Raw genomic sequence first — 20,553 nt, forward strand, 5'->3', positions numbered from 1 at the left:
AAATTCAAATTTGATTAATTTATTTATTTTGTGAATTTTATATATTTTATTTAAATTTTGAATTAGATATAAATATTATAAAATCTACGCATAAGATTTTTATTTCTTATTTCTTATTTTTATTTTTTCTTGTTGTTGCTCTTATATTTTTATATTGTTGTCATGTTTATTTGATATGTTGAAAAATCATAGTTTATATATATATATATATATATATATATTTGCAAACATACAAACATGTGAGTTATTGTATTCCTTAAAAATTTAAAGAAAAAGTATGATACATTTTTTTAATAGGAATGGAAGGTTGTGCGGTTCAATTGAATGGGAATCATGAAAGATGTATTGGGAACGGGGAGAGAAGGGGAACGGAGAGAGAGAGAGCAGGGGAACGGAGGTGAAACGGTGTTCCCCTGAGGGAAGCGCAACACCTCGCACAGTCTCTCTCTCTCAGTGGGAAGAAGAACGAGGAACAGCAACAGCTGGAATCTCTCTCTCTCTCTCTCTCTCTCTCTCTCAATTTAACGCGAGGAGGGGAAACCCTAATTTCAGAGGAGAGACAGAGGGATTCATTCATCATCCCAAACAAACACACACACTTCCCGACATCGCAGCACCAGCTGCAGACCCTTCCCCATTCCATTGCAGTGCTGAGCTGCGCTGTGTGCACCGCAGCCTCAAACCGCGTCTCGGGAGGGATTTCGGAACCCAGTCTCTCTCTCTTTCTCTCGCTCTCTCACTCACTCTCCCACTCACTCACCCACGTCCTCACACGAACCCCTCGAACGAACCCTAGCGTCCTCCTCTTCCCAGCATGGCAGACGGAAATCCTCGTGAGCTCCTCTTCTCTTCTCTCCTCTTCTCTTCTCTCCTCTTCTCTTCCCTTTGTGCCTTCTTTACGTGTCTGTCTTGGTACATTTAGAGCTGCCTTTCAGTGCTTTAGTGGCTTTAGGGTTTGGGCTTAGCATCCTTTGCGGAGACGGTGCCATGTTGTCTTGTTTTGATGACGCTTTGCTCCCTCTTCTTCGTTTTTATATTTACTTTATATTTTATTTGATTGAAATAGAAGTAATTGGATCCCTTCGCTGATTGTGATGGCAGCCCCGTTGCGTTCCTTCGCCCAGGCGGCCCAGGCGGAGGTAGAAGTACAGCCTCTAAGGGTTGTGCAGATTGAAGGCTTGGTATGATGCCCCTTTTTTTAACTACTCGGTATCAGAGAACTGAATTCACGTGTTTTTATCATGTGTTGCATCTTTACATGGAAGGTTTGTTAGTTGTCAGGAGCAGGGGCGGTTTAGGTTTATATTTAGTTTTTCCCCTGCAGGTTGCATTGAAGATCATCAAGCACTGCAAGGAGTGCATGCCGGCACTAGTGACGGGTCAGCTGCTTGGGCTTGATATTGGAAGCATTCTTGAAGTCACTAACTGCTTTCCTTTCCCAGTAAGTTTCCAGCGTTCTTGCTCGTTTTCCTCGCAAGCGCCTAATGGATGTAAATTGGAGTCCGATGGATTACTCTGGCATGTCGAATGTTCTATCCCTCGCTATCTCTATCATATGGGACATATATATTCCTTGTGCCCGTGTTATCGTAGATTTAAGTAATATTCTGATGGATTTCTGAATGCTTCAGTTCCTCATGCATGGCTTAGAAGAACGCTTTGCATATCCTAGTCGATTAAACACGGCCTTTTAAGTGGTCGATGAAGCTCTTCCACCCGAGCTTGTAGTTCACAGCAGCATAGGCTGGAGCCCAGGCGTTGTTCCTGTTGCTAGTGTAACGGCTGTTGTCATAAATCCGTGGGCTTTGGTCGTCTCACGTCAGTAGTATATGGAAACAAGTATATAGAACCGTTCACACTCTGGCTTTTCCCATGAAAGAGGTTGTCTTCCAGTGAGAGCTCAGTATAATTTGCTGCGTCTAGAATAACCTATAATTCTGTATTGACTGGCACATATTGTTGGAGTGGCTATAGAGCCGCGGTGGAGAGGATGAAGACGAGTTAGATACTGATGGGGCTAATTACCAACTGGAGATGATGCGCTGCCTGCGTGAAGTTAACGTTGACAACAACACTGTTGGCTGGTATACTAAAATTTCTGCTCTAAACTTATTCACCATTAGGTGTCTGAAGTAGTAACTTCCCTTTCCTTGTCTTTGTGACGCTGTTGTTTCAGAACGGGTTTTTTCTTTTCTTTTTTCAAGACGTAAATCTGTCTTTGTTTGTTGGATTACAGGTACCAATCAACTTACATGGGTTCGTTTCAAACTGTGGAGCTTATTGAGACCTTTTTAAATTATCAGGTGAGTTTTTAAACGGAATTCTTCGGTTTTTCAAATTAGATTCATCAACAATCCTATATCTCACAATGGTCTTTGCAGGAGAACATCAAGCGATGTGTCTGCATAATTTATGATCCTGTTCGTTCTGGCCAAGGGGTGTTGGCATTGAAGGCTTTAAAGCTATCCGAGGATTTCATGGAGCTCTATCGCTCCCAAAGCCTCTCTGGAGAGAAGTGAGTGGATTTGTTTGCGCTTTTTTGCTGATATCCCGACACGCTTTTGAAATCACCCAATTTTTAGCTACTTTAGATCTCTTCAATACTGAATTACTGTTCTTAGTGATCGTTCGTGACAACCCATGTTTTGTTATATTACAGGTTAAGGGAGAAGAATATGGCCTGGACCCACATTTTCGAGGAAATTCCTGTAAGTCGCTAGGTTCATCTGATTTATGCATGTTATTGTAGGTGCTCATATTTTATTTTAACGAATATCTTGTATGTGTTCTCTTAATCTGATTTGCAGGTGAAGATTTCAAATTCTGCTCTCGTGAGTTCCTTGATGACTGAGCTAGAACCTGAGGCCCCGGCTACTCAAGTAAGTTTGCCCGTGTCACTTTTTTCCCATTGCTAACTGGTCCCCGTTGTTGATCCATAGTTATAAGCAGAACAGATGTTGAAAGGACAGATCATTTGCTGTTGCTTGTTGAGACTTCAGAAATAATATTAATTATTACCGAAAGTAGCACTGATATTCTGTTGAATTGGTGAACGTGTTCAGTGCGACTTTGACAGACTTGTCTTGTCCACAAACCCTTTTATGGAAAAGAATTTGGAATTCCTAATTGAGTGCATGGACGATCTTTCTATGGAACAGCAAAAGGTATCTTTAGTTATGTCGGGTGCATCGATCTCTATGTTTGTCATACTTCTAGCTATTTCTGTATTGCTAATGATATGCATTTCGATGATTCTGAAGATCCTGAATCATTGAGTAAGGATTTAGAAAATATGGAGGGGACCAGACTAAATTGGTACCACCATCTTTTTTCAACTAGACCATTCAAGTCACTTCCAAAGGAAGTGGTGAATTGATTCGTCAACATGGATTTGTGCAGTTTCAATATTATTATCGTAATCTGTCAAGACAGCAAGCACAGCAACAAGCCTGGCTGCAAAAGAGAAGGTACTTTCTGTTTCTGATCTGTTGGTGATTTTTTCAGGTGCCAGGTTTGTGACCTTGTGTGATTGATTTCTTATTTAGAGTTTTGGTTGGAAATTTTATGAACATTGTCAAGGCAATGTGTAACGTCCTCACTTTTTGCAGAACCGAAAACGCTGCCCGAAGAGCGTCTGGTGAAGAGCCACTCCCAGAAGAAGAACCCAACAATCCTGTTTTCAAGATCTTACCCGAGCCTTCACGGCTTGACAGCTACTTGATCACGAACCAGATTTCCAACTACTGCAGTCAAGTGAATGGGTATGGGCTCTACACTTCTTTCACGCATGAATACTGTCTGCATATAAAACTGAAGGGACTTTCTTTGATGTGCTTGTTATCTTGAAACTAGGTGTTCGAAACGTGCTGCTGAGGTTCGATTCGTTTGATGAATGCCTCCTCTGTGATCGCTTATATACATTTAAATGTCAGTGCTTAGCTGCGTGATCTGCTCTCAAATTATGGTTGGTTATCAATTCCTAACCTCGCGGTTGGTTCTTTGAAACAGGTTTGCTGGACAGAGTCTCAGTAAATTGTATCTGATGGACGCCTTTCATGAAGATTAGGTTATGTAGTACTATTGCCAGTTAAAAATCTCTTTCATTTCTAGTCAGGCTACGTTGGGTGAAAATGAAAGTAGACATTAGAATTGTAAGCTCAGAAAAGGCTTCGGCAGGGTTGATTGTTGTTCATTAATATGTTATTATGCAAAAGTGAGCATCTAATCACCTCAACTTTCTGCGTCATTTTTTGATAGAGAAGTTGTTCTGTATTAATCTATGGTTTCGACGTTACGTGAATTCCCTGAGTTGATCGTTTATTTGATGGAAAAGCTTGAGATTCTCCAGTTCCCTGTGCTGGCTCTTTGTGTCCAGAATATGACCATGTATTAAATAAACGACGACATGTTTCATGTGTGCTCTCCACTCATACATGGCTATTTTGGTTGATATTTTAAATGTAACAGAAACTTTCGCAGTAGAGAATTGCTAGACATGTACATATCAGGACGTGGTTCTTGAGTGTACTCATGCAAATCATTTATTGAATAAATTCCTTAATACATCGCGTTTATAAGCCTTATTATACTGCTTTTAGAGTTTGGCTTTACGTTATGTTCTTTTAGATGTAATGATTCGTAAGATTTTATTATATTCAGAGTTGAGATTAGGCGTTTTGTACAGTAGGGGCCCTTCCTCCATGTGTGTTTTTTTACCTTCCATTTCAATTTAAAACTACTAGCAATTTTGTGTTCTACGTGACACAATTGTGGAGAACTGCAATAGTTTAAATTATGGCAAGTTGAAATTTGTTCCGTGGAGGATCGCAGTATTTAGTGGGGATCATATCGCAAGAAATTTAAAGTTGAATGATAAAACGACATCGACAATCTACTCATACTGTAGACGAAAACAATTACATCTTGTGAACCATCTTGAGGTGTCAATTCGACCACCAACTGCATGCCAGGAATCGAGCGAGCAAGCTCACCAAAGCTCCAAAACATGAGAGAGGTGGCGGATGATGGATTTGTTACCGTTGTTGAAACCCCCTGCGCGGTAAAATCTAAGGAAATTAAAATGGGGGAAATCGGACACGTTCGCTGAAACAGAATATTATCGGAAACAATGATGCACAGGGGGAACTGGAGTAGTGGTGGCGGTATCGAGAGAGGTGGTCCAGGTCACGGCGGCTGTGATATCTTCATAAGTAACGCAAAGGTATGGATTAAATTCGTGGGTCAATGGAGGGCGAGGTCCACAGAGACGTCACAAGAACATCAAAATACAAAGTGTGGGAATCAGAGACGGAAGAATAACAACAATTGTAAACATGACGTCGATTACAAGTCCAAGTGCATCAAAGCCACCGATGACGAGGTAGAGAGAGCTACACAGCAAGTCAGAGGCTCAACGAAACAAGGTATTACAACTGCGGACTAAAACCTTAAAGTCATGAAACTTAAAATTCCTGAATCAAGTCAATTAGAAAATTCAGAGGCGGAGCTCTAACCACTTAGACATACTAATCCATGAGCAACAAGGAACTTACGAGAAGTGGGCATCAAATTAGAAGCAACACAATGCCTCACAACTAATGCATAACTCCAAACAGACTTCAATCAAGACAAATTACGAGCAATTTAGGGTAAACGAGTGAAAACTGAAGTGAGTGGGAAGCGTTGGTTGTGGTTGGGTTTTGAGGGATGAGGTCCCATGACCGTGGCCTTTACTTTGACCGTGTTCAGACCACCCTAAACCCTAAACCCTGAGATCACGCGAGGAAGTGAATGAAGCTGGGGTGAGCGTGAAATCAAGCTCTGGAGTATAGGATTTGAAGCTTTCTGGTTGGAATTAGGGTTTTGGGGCGGAGATCGAAGTATTTTAGCAAGTAATGCCGGCAGTTATGGAGAGGAATCGTAAGAAAAACAGCCGCTCTGGGACCGTTGTTGCTGATGAGAAGCTCGGTCCTGCGAAGAAGGTTTTCAAAACACGGCCGTTGACGAAGAAGAAGGCGCAGGCGAAGGCAAATCTGAAAGCGTCGAGTGATGGTGATAAGCAAGGGAGCGAAGTAGCTGTAGTTGACAAAAGCGGTGTGCAATGGAGGCCCCGGACAGAGCAGACTGAGTGGTTCACAGCCACTTTCCACTCTGTGTTTGGCGCTCTGCTTTCTGCAGCCGAGAAGGAACCTATTCCAGGTTTGATTGCTAATGGCTTTCTGACAGGGAGAGACTGATGGTAGCATTTGGGTTAGTGAGTTTGGACTCTTAAGCCTGAGTACAAGCTTGTACTCAGGCTTAAAAATTCAAGCATGCCTGTATTTGAGAAGAAAAAACCCAATGCTTCGTCAAGATTTGGTCTTTGTTAAGAGCAGGTTTGAGCGAAGTAGTGTTCAGTGAGTCTTGTTTGGTGAGTTAGGCTTCAGTTATGAAATTGCGTCAATTGTAGTAGAAGGCGATCTTGCTTTGTGGGACTACGCTAAGGGTGGAGTTGGTCTCCATTAGTGGAAACTTATCCGTTCATGGAGGTTTTCCTCGGTATGGATTAGCATCTTGTGAATGCGATTCCTAGTTCTGCAGAATGTGATTTTTTATGGTTATTTTTCTTTTTGTTTAAAAAAATCCATTCCTTATATCAAGCTAGAATTTGCATAAGCCAGTAGTTTTTTTTTTTCTATTTTTTAGTTAGTTTAGTTTTTCTCTAACTGCATTATCTGTGTGGTGAGGCAGATGACAGGATTGTGGAGCTGACCGAGGAAATAGATCGAAGCACGGAAAAATTAGGATCGCATGTAAAACGTGTAATTGGCCCTATTTGGAAGGAGTCTCTCTGTACTGTCGATAAAGATGGTGATGCTGGGAGCCCTGTTGTCTTGGTTCTCTGCAGCTCTGCTATTCGTTGTGTGGAGCTCCTTAGGTGAGAAATAGATCGTCAAGCCCAAGTTCACCGTTACATGGGTCGCTTTTGCAGCCATGTTGCGCAGCTTGTTTTGCTTCTCAGCTGGGTTTCACTCACGCGTTACCACTCTCGTTTTACTTTTTTACTTTTTAAAAATTGATAGAAGTCCTTACTTTTGTTTTTTGGTGTGATCAGGGGAATGAAAGCATTCATAGGAAAGGTGAAACCTGCCAAACTTTTCGCCAAACATATCAAAGTGGATGAACAGGTATAGATTGCGTACTTTACCTCCAAGATCTGCAGATATTGTCGGGATTTTTGGAGTTATGATGACCCCTTACAGATAAGTAAAATATAAGAGATTAGTCAATGACGTGTTCTTTCTCAGTACAGGAAGGTGTATATAACTTGGCCAAATGATCTATGTCTCAGGTAGCGCTTCTAAAGGAACACGTAAACATAGCTGCTGGAACTCCTAACAGGTACGTCTGTGAACACTTTCTTATCACCATACTTGATCATTTCAGCTTCTCTCTGAGCAGTAATACTAGTTCTCATGGCATTATTCACATTTAAAAGCCGTGAAACAGACTTTTTTATGTTATAGAATTCTGCTCATCAAATGGGAACTGTGTGGATTGTCTTCGAGACTTTTGGAGTTCTTGATGAAGTTTCTTGAGTCTATTTGAAACATTTGCCCACAAAGAAGCTATTGACTCAAGGTTGTTTTCAGGGTGCGGAAGTTGATCGACATAGGGGCACTGGGGACTAGCTGCTTACGTCTTATAATTTTGGACATGCATGCTGATGCAAAAGGCTTGACAATCTTAAGTGTTCCTCAAGTCATGTATGTTAAGATTTCATTGATCTTCTACTTCGTTATATCCATTTACTAAATTTACCAACTAAGCGAAGCAAAAACATCGTGTTGAGGGGAAATAAATGGTCTTTTGGCAACACATGTTAGAATAGATTTTGTGATTTGTTGCAGTAATGTGATGTCTCAGGGTCCTGACATGTTTGGTTGGGTGTTTGATTCAGGGCCGAGTTTTGGGAGTTTTATAGAGCACACTTGCATCAGCTTTTTCTTACCAAACAGACGCAGCTAATGTTGTATTGAAAGCACAACATTGTTCTCATGAACCATGCACATTGGGTGACTCTCATTTAATGGTTCGTAGTTCTTTTCACAAGCTCGTACATGCTCTATTCGAGCAATCATGGGTATCAGCAAGGTGAGAGACGGCTGCGCTTTAACTAGGCCTGCCGTGGAATGTGTTGTACCAATCAGGTAGCAACATACATTCATTTGAAAATTTCTCTGGGTGCTGTTCATATAAGCCAAAACTAAGCAAGAGATTCCCAGTGGTAGATATCTTGGCAACTCCGCTGATGTTCCAAAAGTGTTTTCGTAGATAATTACATGTTTTCGACTAATTCTTTCCAGATACAGATGTAAGTCTTCACACAGGCTTGCAAGATGCATTAAAGAGATGTGTAGAACAGCGGAAATTTTTTATTCGATGGTCCCTGGAAAAGTGTCATTTCGTTTTGTATAACAAGTGTCTTCAGACTTGGCCCACCCTGTATCTTATGTCTGTTCTTTGGCAGTTTGGCATTAAGTATGATGAGCCTCATGATGTTAATTTTGTTTTTTTAATGAATCTGATTTTTCAGTGAGACATTTTAGAGATTTTTTTTCTTTTGATGCATTAACTAATGCACCAGACAACAGGAATTGTAACAGGTCCTCGGAAGAAGAGATGTACCTGCCAAGTCAGAATAGGAAACGAACATACATACAATGTTGATTTGCCAGTAAAACTGCATTGTTACAAATGAAACAGTACAATTACTAGCCGGACTGATTCAGGCCAGCATAATCAGTATGTAGATCAGATTCGCCCCTGATCCCTCACGTGGTTCCTTGCACTTTCAATGCTTCAAATTTCAACATCATCTCATTTTCGAGACGCCTTAGGACGAATAACTCCTTCGGTGTTATGAAGCTCGTCACAGTCCCCAGCTCCTCAGTAATTGGTTGACGGCCTGTGCGCCCAGCGCGGTGGATGTACGAAGTTACTGAAGGCGGCCACTCAAAATTGTAGACGTGACTTACTTCCGGCAAATCAAGCCCCCTAGCAGCCAGTTCTGTGGCTACTAGTAAGCATCTGCCGTCCCGGAAATCCTGTACCAAAGTAATGGAAATTTAGAGCTAGCTAAATGGTCATCCATGTATCCTGGTAGAGTACAGACCAATCTAAGACTCCAAATTTCTAACTACCTCAGGCTCTGTTGATAGACAAGGCATTTCACTTACAGCAAGCGTAGCAGCACGAGCATTGACGTGTGATTCTTCTTCCAGAACTAGTGGTTCCCATAGGGCATCGTCAGAAGAAAACTTCATTTTTGCGATATAATCTGCAACTGTTATTGTTGTTGGAGTGTTCCCTGCTCTCTTCGCTTTCTCCGACTGAAAACATATCCACAATTATTGAGTAAAATAGCATGCATGTAAACTAAACATCATGAACAAATGCTTAAATGAAATTGTTTATTATAAGTCTCTCTGCGCATATCATTCCTGAAGTCCTTAACAAGGTGCAATAATAGAGGTTTACAATCTCAACACGTCTGTACTCAAAGAGTTGTTCTAGCTGTAGCCATTGCATCGGAAAGCTACAAAATGCCGAGTGCAAGAACGATAGCGCACCTGATCGTTTACAAAGATAATTGCTGCTCTTGGAGCATCTGATTGCAGCAATGACAACAAAGCTGGCAACCTATCGTCCTTCTCGCAGACCTGTTCTCACAAACGCTCTACAGTTAGTTATGAAATGATGTATCGAACAAATCCACCTTACAAGCGATCTTGCACTTGTCAATAATACATCACATATCCATGATGTCATAAATTGAAGGCATTACCACATAACGGTGATGAAGATACGAGGGCATCTTATCCTCTGGGCGAACATGGATATGCATTACGTCTTCCTGTAGCACATTGCAAGCAAAATCGTCACTCCACCAACCAAAATTATATCAACTTGTATGAGTTCAAACCTCTAAATATGGCTAAAAGCAACAAAACAACGCTTATTAATGCAACTGAACCATTTTAAATGCCACCTGCAGTGGATAATGTCGAAGAGTCACTTAACAACGGACAAAAAGCTACCTTGACCCACTTATTCTGGATACAGTCATTCAAGAACCGCCGATGTTGAGGAATGGTAGCGCTGGCAAGTATGGTTTGACGTTGTTGGGGACGTGTGTACTCACTTAGCAACTTGTGCAGATGACCGCCTTCTTTTGCAGCTCCCATCATAGCATCCACCTGCTCTGCACAAACTGTACATCACTGTAAGTACAAAAATAAATAGATAAATAGATAAATGAATAAATGAATAAATAAAAACCGAACTTCAGGGCGTAGACAAGTCATATGGTTTCATAAAGTTTCAGCTGATACAGATGGGTGCCTTTACAACTTTCAGGAACTGATCCTAAAACAGTGGGTGTGGAATTACTTAGAACGAGGGAAAATTACATCACACACCATAAAGATACAGAAGTAGGAAGAACAAGGGGAGTAGCAGATAGAGGCACGAAAAAGGGAGAGAACCTCATCAATAACGATAGTGTTGACAGCATTGGTGCGTAGATTCTTAGTTTCAATCATGCGAGCGATTCGTTCCAGCGTACCAACAACAATTTGAGGTGGCTCCGCCTGTCATGGCAACGTCGATGTTAGGAAAGAAGCAACTCTACATAGAAGTAGTTGAACTTGAAAACTTGCTGAAGAGGGATGAGTCCTTCTAATAAGAAACATACAAAAGCATACCTTGAGCCAGGCTTTCTGACGACTATTGGTTCCGCCTTCCAACAAGGTCATCACCATGACAGTACCTTTCTCCTTTGGCGCCTTGCCGTCCTCTTCAGAACCTCCCTTTCCGGCTAACTTGCGCGCAACTTTTGCCACCTGTGAAGAGATGCCAACCGATGAATTGTTTTGAACAATGTTGCTCCGCACTGAAAATTGAATCAAGGCTGCACCAAGTGTGAAATTGCAAACAAACAGTTTGCAGACAACTGTTCTAAAAGAAACTTTACGCTAAGCAATCTTTCTAAATCACCATCCATGTCCTGCGCATATGAAGAGCTTACCTGCATACCTAACTCTCGAGTAGGAACAACCACAATCGCTTGCACAGCAGCCCGTGCAGGAAGAATCTTTGCAAAAATTGGCAGGAGATATGCCAGCGTCTTACCAGAGCCTGTCTGCAGAAGGCATATTCGACACATTCGTCAATACTTCTGGTACACTCACACGTACCAACGTGATTGAAATTAACATAGCCAAAGGGATCTTTTTGCATCATCTTAATCAATCTTGCTACTTAAGAAACTCTCCGAAAGTGACATAGCGTCTCGAATTTTACCTGTGCGTGGAGGATACAATCACGGCCAGAAAGGAGGACTGGCAATGCCTCTTGTTGGACAAGAGTGGGCACAGAATACCCCACCTCTTCTGCCCTGCATTACGATTAGACAGATATGAAACTGGAAAAGAAAGAAAAAAGAAAAAAAAAAAAAAAAAAACAAACAAACAAACAAACAAAGCAAAACAAAACAAAACAAACAAACAACAAACAGTCAGACAGACAAACACTGGAATCTGTTCTATTTGTATTCCGAAGTTATCTGTCCGAGAATTGTAATCCAAGTAACTAATTGGCAGGGCTCAAAGACATTCCTTAACTCCTATGGGTTCGAGGGATAACAATTACTTTCGCAGCACGTATTCCGGCACCTTGTTCATGCACAACTTGCTCAATGGACTCATACCATCCTCCTGGCCGCCATTATGTTCATGTTCCAATGCCCCTACTCCACTTGCGTCTTCCTCCACTTTTTCACCAGATGCAACAAGGGGGGAGAAGCTAGAATCTGACGAGAGAACCCGAACCTGTTGAGAGGAAATCCTCTCAAATTGCGCCAAAGAACTCAGCCCAGCTTTACAAAAATTGTTACAACTGATGCTAATTCTAGCAGATGTTGAGACGGTTACACATTTCCACGCTCTCTCATGCGTAATTTTCTGAAAATGTAACAAGGGTGCAGCCACAAAACCCAACGAAGTTCGTGAAGCTCTAAGCATGGTCCAACCTATCATGTCCGCCATAACTCAAATTCTAGAGCGCCCTAAGCTAACTGAAACTCACACAAACCATGGAATTCAAGGTCAGAAGCAACGATTGCCCGCGCTCAACAGTGTCAAGCTTGAGCATAAACTTTCAGACGCTCCACCTCAAAAACCTCAAAACCCACTCTTCAACTGAGATCATCCGCATCATGGGTTCAGCTGAGCATCGTCATCCAGACTTTGCCATCCAGCAACCGCATCTCGGATTTTCCTCTTCACATCCCCAAAAAACTTTGTGCGTGGAGCTCCCATTCGGATTTCCAAACTCCTGCAGGATTGCTATGACATGCTACGATCTGACACAGGAGAAAGCCTTGTTGGGACCTGAGGTGTATGTCTCAGCTTCTTCCAAAACCCTCCAGACTTCGGAACTCTTTGGGCATTTTAGAAACTTGCTGATGCGATTCTAGCCACTGACACCCATTCAATACCCAATCCCAGAATCCAATTTTTATCGATTAACTGAACCCTAATCTGAGCAAGACGATCGAGCATGGATAGAGCAACGAAGTTTTGGGTTGAGGTCTGGTGTGCTATCACAACTGCTTCGGTTTGCTCTCCCCCTATTCTTCTCAGCTTGTTCGTTAGCTTGTTAGTTTGTTTTGTTTTGTTTTGTTTTTTTTTTGTGAAAAGCTATTATTCCCTCCTCCCTGACAATAGATGGCGGAAGAGGAGATTTCTCTGGCTCATCAGGTTATCATTCAAGTACCGACCTGTTTTCAATAGAGGAAAAAGGAAACTTGTTGTGTGGGAAATACGAAAATGAATTGTTGGGAAATAAATATTTGGGAGAAAGGTGCAATTGCTGCCGAGGATGCGTCGCAGAGGGTGGCAGTTTGTGTGATCAATGGCCCAAATATATGTTTTGTTTGAAGTTGGTGATAAATTATCACCCCTTGGCAGTGAATTTGGGGGAAGATGGGATGATAAGGAACAAATGAACCTAAGCAAGAGTTTGAAAAAACATATTGCAGCTACTTAAGAGAAAACAATCCCACAATGTCACAAAAATTGTAGACTTAATTGAAACTATGATGAATTTATATAGATGGATTATGAAAATAAATAGTATATCAAATAATTTTTGGAATGCACCATTGTGTTTGGATGAAATTTCAGTAAAACATTTTCCAGATACACATCTTAAAATTTGATCGATATACCTTCATAAGCAAATTCATTTTCACTCCACATGTACTATAACAACCTACAATTGTTTATCTATAAGAAATGGCAATCAGATGAGTTGGTAATAGTCCTTAGATAAATAATTATAATTTGTCAAATTATAGCATTAGATAACTATCATAGCCGAGTCACAGATAACTTGTACGAGGTTCATCCATTCAATTCTCCTCCACATAGAAATCGAACAAATTCTAATGTACACAACCAACAGAAAATATAATTTACACATGGACAGGTTAAATTGTAGATATTAACTATTTCAACATATAATTCCAGAAACTCAAAAATTTGTTGGTCAGATCATTGAATTACAACATCTCTGCTCATATCAAGTGAAACATGCACCTTTAGGAAGGAGGATTTCCAGGGACAAAAATATTGCCCAGCGATGAATAATCATTTTCAAGCAGCAGCGCTGCGAACCTAGGATATTCAAACAAACTTGAATGGGATATTATTACTAACGCTATCCTAATGAACTAAGCAGATGAATGTAGCTACTATTTACATACAGCTTGATCCTCAACATAATAAACTGGCATGAGAATTTATAAATCACTGTAAGAAACAAAAAAATGAGGGTTTGGGAAGCACATCATGTCGGCACCAAGTAGTAATCTGTTGGAGTTTGGAGCACCGTTGCAAGGGCCAAGCTGATCGGAACAGCAACAACGACGCATAGGGAGCCTTTCAGAACTACTTCAGCTATGGACATGATCTTTGAGCAACCTCTCTTGGCAGAGTTCAGCAATGAGATATTGCTCCACAACTTGGCTGAGACATCATCAACCCAGACAGCCTTCTCGCATACAGGCACGTCCACACAGGACTCGCCTGCTTGGCTGAAGATGCTGGTTGAGTTGATCATTTCCTGCTCATTGCTTCGATCATCTGTTGTTCGGTCCACTTCCAGTTTTAGGCCCCGCTCTCGAGACTTAAGAGCGGGCCTCTTGTGCTTAGACTCTGGGCATGGCGTGCAAACTTTGTCTGCCTCTGGAACTACAACCAGGGCTCCACACGGTCTTGAGGTGTGGAGGTGTACGGCTGCATCGTCAATTTCAAGGCTTCCTTGTTGAACCGTCTGAGAGGTATTGACAATTTCTGACTCGTGGGTCGGCGGTGAGATTGCTCTACTTGTAGGGGTAACACCTGCGACGTTCTGGATCTTTCTAGGAAGAGCTAAGCCATCGTGGATCTCATCATGCGTTTCCATATTCTGAGGGCTACTTTCCGCAGCTGTAGACTCATCAGAGGCAATTGGATTGTCTCTTACACTCCAACCCGAGTCACTAGAACTTTCAACTTCCATATCTGGTTCTTCAATGAAGTCGATCCTCTTTATAGTCCCGTAGTCAATGCTTCTCACTGCATCCTCGTTGATGTCAGTGATTTTACCTGCCCTGTTGTCGATCCTTACCACATCCTCTTGACCCACTTCATCACCCGGGCTTAAGAATTGAGATTGAAGTGATAACACCAATCTCCGTGGAGTTGTGTAAGGCATGAAATCCGCTGCGGTGATCAGCACCCTTGGCTTCTGCAAAATGTCAGGTAGTTTAGAATGCTGAAACACTGCATGGTCGAGTACCGAAATTAGATCTTTGTATACAACCCTTCTCGCATGATGTAAACTGTAGATAAAATTTCAGACGCAGTGGAAAACAAACTGCACTACTAGGCGAAGTCACTATATACAAAGAAAAGAAGCATCATGGGTCAGCTACCATGGAACTGTAGCCGTCTTCTGGAGAGTTGGACAAGTTTTCGAGTTTCATATACTGTGCATGAGAGATCCAATCGTCAAGGTTACATGCATTGGGGTATCCAGCTGTCAATGCTTGCAGAGACCCCATGTAGGGCATCTGCTTGTTCTCTAAGACATCAACAACCTTTCCAGTTATGTTATTGCTGATGCAACCCTTCATGCCAAGTACTGCGATACTATCTGCGTCGGAGTCGTTACTTTGCATGCCTATACAGGAAACCGTGTTGCTCTGTACACTGTCCTCCATATACTCAGGGGTCTGAGAATCCAGCCTAAATTTCCCCATTGAAATTGACCACCTTGAATTGCCACCGGAACGCATCCCGTTATTACCACATATGCGTCCATCTAAGTCAGCTGAACCCCCGGATAAAATTTCTTCATCCTCGGCCATTAGATCTCCATCTGCCTCACAGAATGATCGGGTGATAAGTGCCTCAAAGGGACTGAATCGAGACTCAACTTTCCCTTTTGGATGATCCTGCGTTACAGTTGGAGTGAGTTCTGTCTCGCCGAGTAGCTCTTCCTTTTTATGTTGCATGCCTGGTGATACTTGGTCACATACCAGCGGGTCGTTGAAATGAGAGGCGGGAACGAGATACGCCGACATACCAGTGTGGGAAACTGTGACATCTCCACATACAGTCGAAGAAGATACATACTCCTTGTCCGCTGCACAGAGAACCAATGACCAAGATTCAGACAGGGTTCTTTGCAAAAATTGTTTTCATTGAAAGGACTTGTGATTGCATGAAGGAGTGGCACCAAAGCTTACAGATACTCTCGTGATTCTTGTAAAGTCCCACGGCGAAAGGTGGACCTGGAAAGCAAGGCGAATGGTCTATTGTCTTTGACGAAAACATAAGAGACCGCTTCATCCAGCTTGTTGAGTCGGTACTAGAGGCCGAGGAGGAATCAAAGACAGCAGAGTCACATGATGCAGGAGGAGGCGTGTAAGAAGATAGATTGTAAGTGTCCTGTGAACTTGGGCAGAAGTTGTTTGGACTCCAGTTTCTCTGCTGGGGTGTATGCTTCTTAGAATCAAAAGATTTCAATCCTCGGTGATCCCCTCCATTTTTTTCTTTAGTCGACCCACCACTCCTTTTGGCCGTCTGGAGAGCTTCACAAGCTGCAGTGCGGACCTCAGGCATAGTGTCGTGATTACAGTTCTCTAGAGCCTGTGAGCCCCAACAATGAACCACTTGCAAGTCAGTTTCAGATGCAGGGAATTTGTGCTGCACATAAGAGTGCCAATACCATGTGGAAAGTCTCAAAAACAACAGGGGATCGTAGTCATTGCTACATTGACCATGCTTATTGTGAGGGATCGAATCGTTTTACATGAATACCACTGGGAGTCTGATTTGTACTTCAGATTGGTCGAACTGCCGTGTTACAAAGTCGATTCAAAGATCTACACATGACCTGAACATTTAAGCTACAACTGACGAGAGAACGCTTGAAGACCACTTAATTCTGTTGTAAGGAACACCAACCTGTGTTATTGAGTTCAGTACCAAGTCGAGAGCCTTTCTGTCCACAATTTCAAGAATGGACTGTGCCATCTCTGCGGCACTCTTCCGTAGCTGCCAAGAGTAGGTACTGTCGCTCAAGACTTCTTGTGCGACATTGAGCAATCGAGCTCCATACACATGGCAAGATTCAGGGTTCATGATCGATAATGAACGCGCGAGCTGCATCTGAGCAACTGTCCGGGTTGATTTGTCGCCCAAGGCAGTGGTATTCAGATTGCAAACTTCGCTGACCAAGTCCTCTGGCGCAAGCTTCCACTTCTCAGATTCAGTAATTGCTTGCAAGCATGTTGCTGCCCCCGCCACCACATGCTCCAAATTGCCTACACGATACAAGGCAACCTCCAATATCACAAGATAAGCCTCAACACAATGTGAACTAATCACTATTTCCACACAAACTACAACAGTACCACTCTCCTTGATACAAGGATAAAACACAATGTGCTAGCGGAAAACCACCTGCTAGTAGATCGACTAACGGTCGGGAGACCTCCTTGAGAATTTCTCCCGCATCAGCTACGCTTGTGTCCGCGTCAACGGAATAACGAACCCAAGCCGTAGCCGCTTTGGCACAAGCTTGGTGTAAATCTGGTGAATTCCCGCTCGAAGACAGTGAACGAGTCACAGTAGCCATAAGCTGGCCAATATGCGGAATGATAAGCTTCCCGTGGACTCGTGCGACCTCTTCGTAAAGGACTAAAGCGTTTAAGCGCGAGCCTTCAGTGTCTATTGACTCGGAAACCTGTAATGCAAACCCAAAATCTTCAGAGAATTTTCAGAGAATCCCCTCAAATCTGCTCCAAAAGATTAAAACTGCGATTACGAGAACAACAGGGCAATTTCGGAATAGTAGTGATGCGGTGTGTCGTATAATGGTGTTAAATTTTGACAAGAAAAATTAGTGCAAGGTGATTTTACACCTACGCGGTGTAGAAGGTACAATGCGAGTTCAAAGGCAAAACCTTCGCAAACACTGAAAGCTCTACCTGACATGCTTACCTCAAGGGTCACGCGCACTACTTCAAGGCCAACTCTCTAGCTGAGAGACTTAAGGCGGGGGAATCGAAACAGCAAACAAGGTCGATCTAAAATCCAGAACTTCGAACCTCTGGCTCTTTATGCTGTGAAAATGGTAGACAGAGTGATCGGTCGCATGACAATGTGAAGGGCGGTGATCAGTGCATGAACAGCAGTAAAGCCTCACCTGGGCCAGGAATTGAGGGATAGAACCAAGTTCCAGCTTCTCCACTTCTTGACTGAGCGCGTGAGAGGGCACACGACGACTCTCGCCGTCTTTTCCAGTTTTGGCAAGATCCTGCTTCACCAGCGGACTCATATACTCCCCTGCGCACTCCTCTGCCCTCATCGTGCTGGCTTGGTAGAGAACACAATGCAGCTTTCACTTGACCATTAACTAGAATCGAAAGACGTTATCAGAGGATACTGAAACGTGAATTCCCTGGACCATTCGACACACAACCTCAACGCTGAACATATCCACCACGGTATACGCCTCTCACGTTCTCGCACATTAGAGCGAAGCAATAATGCAACAACAAACGAAATTGATGCCAAGAAGCAACGACGGCGGCAACCACTGAGCACAACCTCGGTTCCTCAAAACATACACACTCCCGCGCGACTTCCTGCAACGCACCACGCATGTCGGCGAGCCGTTGGGGACTGCAAACCAAAATTGGTACAAATCCAAACGGGTCGATACGAGAAAGTTGCTACATCCAGTGCAGCGGTGGATGAAAGAAGCCGTGGGCCCCGAGCAAAGGGACAAGACTTGCCAACGACACAGCCACAGTTTCCTCAAAGGTTTTCCAAACGTCGTGTACGAATTTCGAACAGCTCGAGAAATGCGGCCGTCTCATGTCGAAAGAAGTACCCACGCAGGGCAGTTACAGTACCCTCTCAGACGTAACATCAGACGGTGATCCACCTCCACACCAACAACACCCAACACTCAAAAAAGAAGTTTTGCCTCAAATTTTCGTCGACGTGAGGAGTTGAGAGCGAGCATGGGCGTGTGGTGAACGTGCTGGTGCAGTAGGGCAGGGGCGATATGCAATGGTGGGGAGGCGAGATTCAGAGCTATCTTGAGCTATCATGAATCCATCCTCATTTGGCTCCTGGAACCTTGGCTGGCAAGATTTGGCCTCGTCGCGGGATCGGCGATGGCGAGATTCTTCAGACCTTCACTTGCTGATGCATATTCACTTCTCTTGAAAACATCAAAGCAATTTTGATGTTGCATATTACTTTCTCTCAATTTGATATTGTCTTTGGAATATCATTTTTTGCATGATTTTATTGTCTACTTTTTAGTGCTTACCATATCAAAAATATTATAAATAAAAAGTATAAAAATACAATTATAGAAACAAATAAGTACTTTGATTCTCACAACATAGTTTTATTTTCCACCAAAACCAAAAGAAAAATTGATTTGTCACAAAGACTTACAGATGGTATCTATAATTCTGCCTCCTCAAGTGATCATTCCTACCAAAAAATAAGCATAAAAACTTAATTACATCAATTAAAAATATAGGCATAGAAATTCTGAAAAATTAAGTGGTAATGGATTTAAATTTCGAAAATTGATTTATAAAAGAAATTCCGATCACAAAGCTTTTAAACTCCAAATTTTGATAAATAAAATTTATGAAAAAATTATTTAGTGGCCATGTTCTATCTCAGTAATATATATACATATATATATATATATATATATATATTCATATATGTGTGTGTGTATGTGTTTCTCGTATCAAATAAATTATTTTGAATCTATATATGCTATATGATTTCAACAACTAGCCATTAATATATAAAAGTAGAAGATAATATCATGTTTATTAATCAATTACTTTACAAATTATAGTATAATGTCAAAATAAAATAATGACAATAATAATAATAATAATAATCATCATTTTTTATTTTTAAATGTTTCGGTAATAAAATATTTTATATCAAATATAATAATAAATTTTATTCTTTTGAAGAAAATCAAATAATTATTCTTTAGTATTTCTACAATCTTCTAATAAATGCTCTAAGTATTCAAATTTTATAATATATATATATATATATATATATATATATATATATATATATATATATATATATTCATTAGTATAGTGCAACTAAAACTTCTTTTAGAATAAGAAAAATTCAACATTGACAAGATGACTTTTACTTCTATAGTAGAGAACTTAAACATAAATCTAAATATTATTCAAAAAATAACCTAATTAGAAGCAAAAGAACAATAGTCTCTATAAGTCCTCTAAAAATAAAATGTGAGTTTTTTTTTTTTTTTTTTTTTTTTTTTTTTTTTTTCTATTCTTGAATCTATAATCAAAAGCTAAAGGTTAGAAGATAGAGATAATTTCTTCTTTTAAGAAGACATTCTTTTCTATAAAGATATTGAGAAAGAGAAGAAGAGAGAAGAAAGAAAGATAAGAAACCATGTATAAATATGTATACTATTAAGAATACATATTGATTGATTATTTTTAATTTTCTTTTTATAAAGAAGAGTGTAGGTAAGGTGTTTAATTGTTGTAGTATTAATATTAATTAAGATTGTTAAGTATTAGTAGTTGATTATTTGATGTTAAAATTTTCTTTTAGGATTTCAATAGATAAAGTGTGCATTGTGTTCTAGGCACATGCAATGATTACCATGATTGGAGCTACTATCCAACCTCTATTTTAATATCATGAACTAAAGGTCGATAAATATCAATTTTTCTTTGAATTAATTTGATTAGAAATCTGCTATTAGTGTAGGTAAATTTGATGAATTATACTATAGTATTTAAAAATACTTTGTTTGATAGGAAACTATGGTAAGGTTTATGAGTTAAGGATAATATGGTTGACTTAAGTCTTGCTTATAATAGCATTTATGTGTAAGAAAAGTACATGATAATAGCCATTT

The 20,553-nt window shown here is 41.1% G+C and overlaps 4 protein-coding genes across 7 annotated transcripts; 2 read left to right on the forward strand and 2 right to left on the reverse strand.

The window, feature by feature from the left end:
• The first annotated feature begins 609 nt into the window (after window positions 1-609).
• Window positions 610-4,300, forward strand: LOC112283534 (eukaryotic translation initiation factor 3 subunit H). 2 transcript variants are annotated; one of them, XM_024522341.3, is made up of 12 exons: window positions 610-833; window positions 1,102-1,181; window positions 1,325-1,441; window positions 1,975-2,084; window positions 2,237-2,303; window positions 2,382-2,515; window positions 2,660-2,708; window positions 2,808-2,879; window positions 3,063-3,164; window positions 3,400-3,467; window positions 3,609-3,761; window positions 4,009-4,300. In XM_024522341.3, the coding sequence occupies exons 1-12, from the start codon at window positions 815-817 to the stop codon at window positions 4,064-4,066; spliced, it is 1,029 nt and encodes a 342-aa protein (XP_024378109.1). In that variant the 5' UTR covers window positions 610-814; the 3' UTR covers window positions 4,067-4,300. The 2 variants fall into 2 exon arrangements, with proteins under 2 accessions (XP_024378109.1, XP_024378110.1); XM_024522342.3 differs by lacking the exon at window positions 3,063-3,164.
• Window positions 4,301-5,748: 1,448 nt separating this feature from the next.
• Window positions 5,749-8,480, forward strand: LOC112283535 (uncharacterized). Its single transcript, XM_024522344.3, has 6 exons — window positions 5,749-6,198; window positions 6,730-6,916; window positions 7,094-7,166; window positions 7,331-7,380; window positions 7,632-7,745; window positions 7,940-8,480. The coding sequence occupies exons 1-6, from the start codon at window positions 5,895-5,897 to the stop codon at window positions 8,016-8,018; spliced, it is 807 nt and encodes a 268-aa protein (XP_024378112.1). The 5' UTR covers window positions 5,749-5,894; the 3' UTR covers window positions 8,019-8,480.
• Window positions 8,481-8,709: 229 nt separating this feature from the next.
• On the reverse strand, window positions 8,710-12,639 carry LOC112283533 (DEAD-box ATP-dependent RNA helicase 58, chloroplastic). Its single transcript, XM_024522340.3, has 10 exons — window positions 11,692-12,639; window positions 11,344-11,437; window positions 11,069-11,182; window positions 10,746-10,883; window positions 10,527-10,631; window positions 10,080-10,238; window positions 9,827-9,895; window positions 9,612-9,701; window positions 9,219-9,371; window positions 8,710-9,086 (listed from the first exon to the last, which is right to left on the reverse strand). Exons 1-10 carry the CDS (start codon window positions 12,084-12,086, stop codon window positions 8,814-8,816), a joined length of 1,590 nt encoding a protein of 529 aa, XP_024378108.1. The 5' UTR covers window positions 12,087-12,639; the 3' UTR covers window positions 8,710-8,813.
• Window positions 12,640-13,565: 926 nt separating this feature from the next.
• Window positions 13,566-18,183, reverse strand: LOC112283228 (uncharacterized). 3 transcript variants are annotated; one of them, XM_024521691.3, is made up of 6 exons: window positions 17,800-18,183; window positions 17,055-17,337; window positions 16,557-16,915; window positions 15,881-16,238; window positions 15,020-15,732; window positions 13,566-14,832 (listed from the first exon to the last, which is right to left on the reverse strand). In XM_024521691.3, the coding sequence occupies exons 1-6, from the start codon at window positions 17,959-17,961 to the stop codon at window positions 13,891-13,893; spliced, it is 2,817 nt and encodes a 938-aa protein (XP_024377459.1). In that variant the 5' UTR covers window positions 17,962-18,183; the 3' UTR covers window positions 13,566-13,890. The 3 variants fall into 3 exon arrangements, with proteins under 3 accessions (XP_024377459.1, XP_024377458.1, XP_024377460.1); XM_024521690.3 differs by having other exon boundaries at window positions 15,836-16,238; window positions 17,800-18,152; XM_024521692.3 differs by lacking the exon at window positions 17,800-18,183 and adding an exon at window positions 17,595-17,731 and having other exon boundaries at window positions 15,836-16,238.
• Between the last annotated feature and the right edge of the window lie 2,370 nt (window positions 18,184-20,553).

The sequence above is a fragment of the Physcomitrium patens genome, chromosome 6, assembly GCF_059467195.1.
Source record: "Physcomitrium patens ecotype Gransden chromosome 6, ASM5946719v1, whole genome shotgun sequence".
NCBI lineage: Eukaryota > Viridiplantae > Streptophyta > Bryopsida > Funariales > Funariaceae > Physcomitrium > Physcomitrium patens.

Excerpts from the sequence above, each read along its gene's own strand:
- LOC112283534 (XM_024522341.3), top strand. Across the intron at positions 1,442-1,974 it reads CTAACTGCTTTCCTTTCCCA|AGCCGCGGTGGAGAGGATGA; the intron begins GTAAGTTTCCAG and ends GAGTGGCTATAG. Across the intron at positions 2,304-2,381 it reads AGACCTTTTTAAATTATCAG|GAGAACATCAAGCGATGTGT; the intron begins GTGAGTTTTTAA and ends TGGTCTTTGCAG.
- LOC112283535 (XM_024522344.3), top strand. The coding sequence starts at position 5,895 with ATGCCGGCAGTTATGGAGAGGAATCGTAAGAAAAACAGCCGCTCTGGG. Across the intron at positions 7,381-7,631 it reads GCTGCTGGAACTCCTAACAG|GGTGCGGAAGTTGATCGACA; the intron begins GTACGTCTGTGA and ends GGTTGTTTTCAG. Across the intron at positions 7,746-7,939 it reads TTAAGTGTTCCTCAAGTCAT|GGCCGAGTTTTGGGAGTTTT; the intron begins GTATGTTAAGAT and ends TGTTTGATTCAG.
- LOC112283533 (XM_024522340.3), bottom strand. The coding sequence starts at position 12,086 with ATGGCGGACATGATAGGTTGGACCATGCTTAGAGCTTCACGAACTTCG. Across the intron at positions 10,632-10,745 it reads GTCAGAAAGCCTGGCTCAAG|GCGGAGCCACCTCAAATTGT; the intron begins GTATGCTTTTGT and ends TTGCCATGACAG. Across the intron at positions 9,087-9,218 it reads CTCGTGCTGCTACGCTTGCT|GATTTCCGGGACGGCAGATG; the intron begins GTAAGTGAAATG and ends ACTTTGGTACAG.
- LOC112283228 (XM_024521690.3), bottom strand. The coding sequence starts at position 17,961 with ATGAGGGCAGAGGAGTGCGCAGGGGAGTATATGAGTCCGCTGGTGAAG. Across the intron at positions 17,338-17,799 it reads TCCCTCAATTCCTGGCCCAG|GTTTCCGAGTCAATAGACAC; the intron begins GTGAGGCTTTAC and ends TTTGCATTACAG. Across the intron at positions 16,916-17,054 it reads GTTAGTCGATCTACTAGCAG|GCAATTTGGAGCATGTGGTG; the intron begins GTGGTTTTCCGC and ends TGTATCGTGTAG.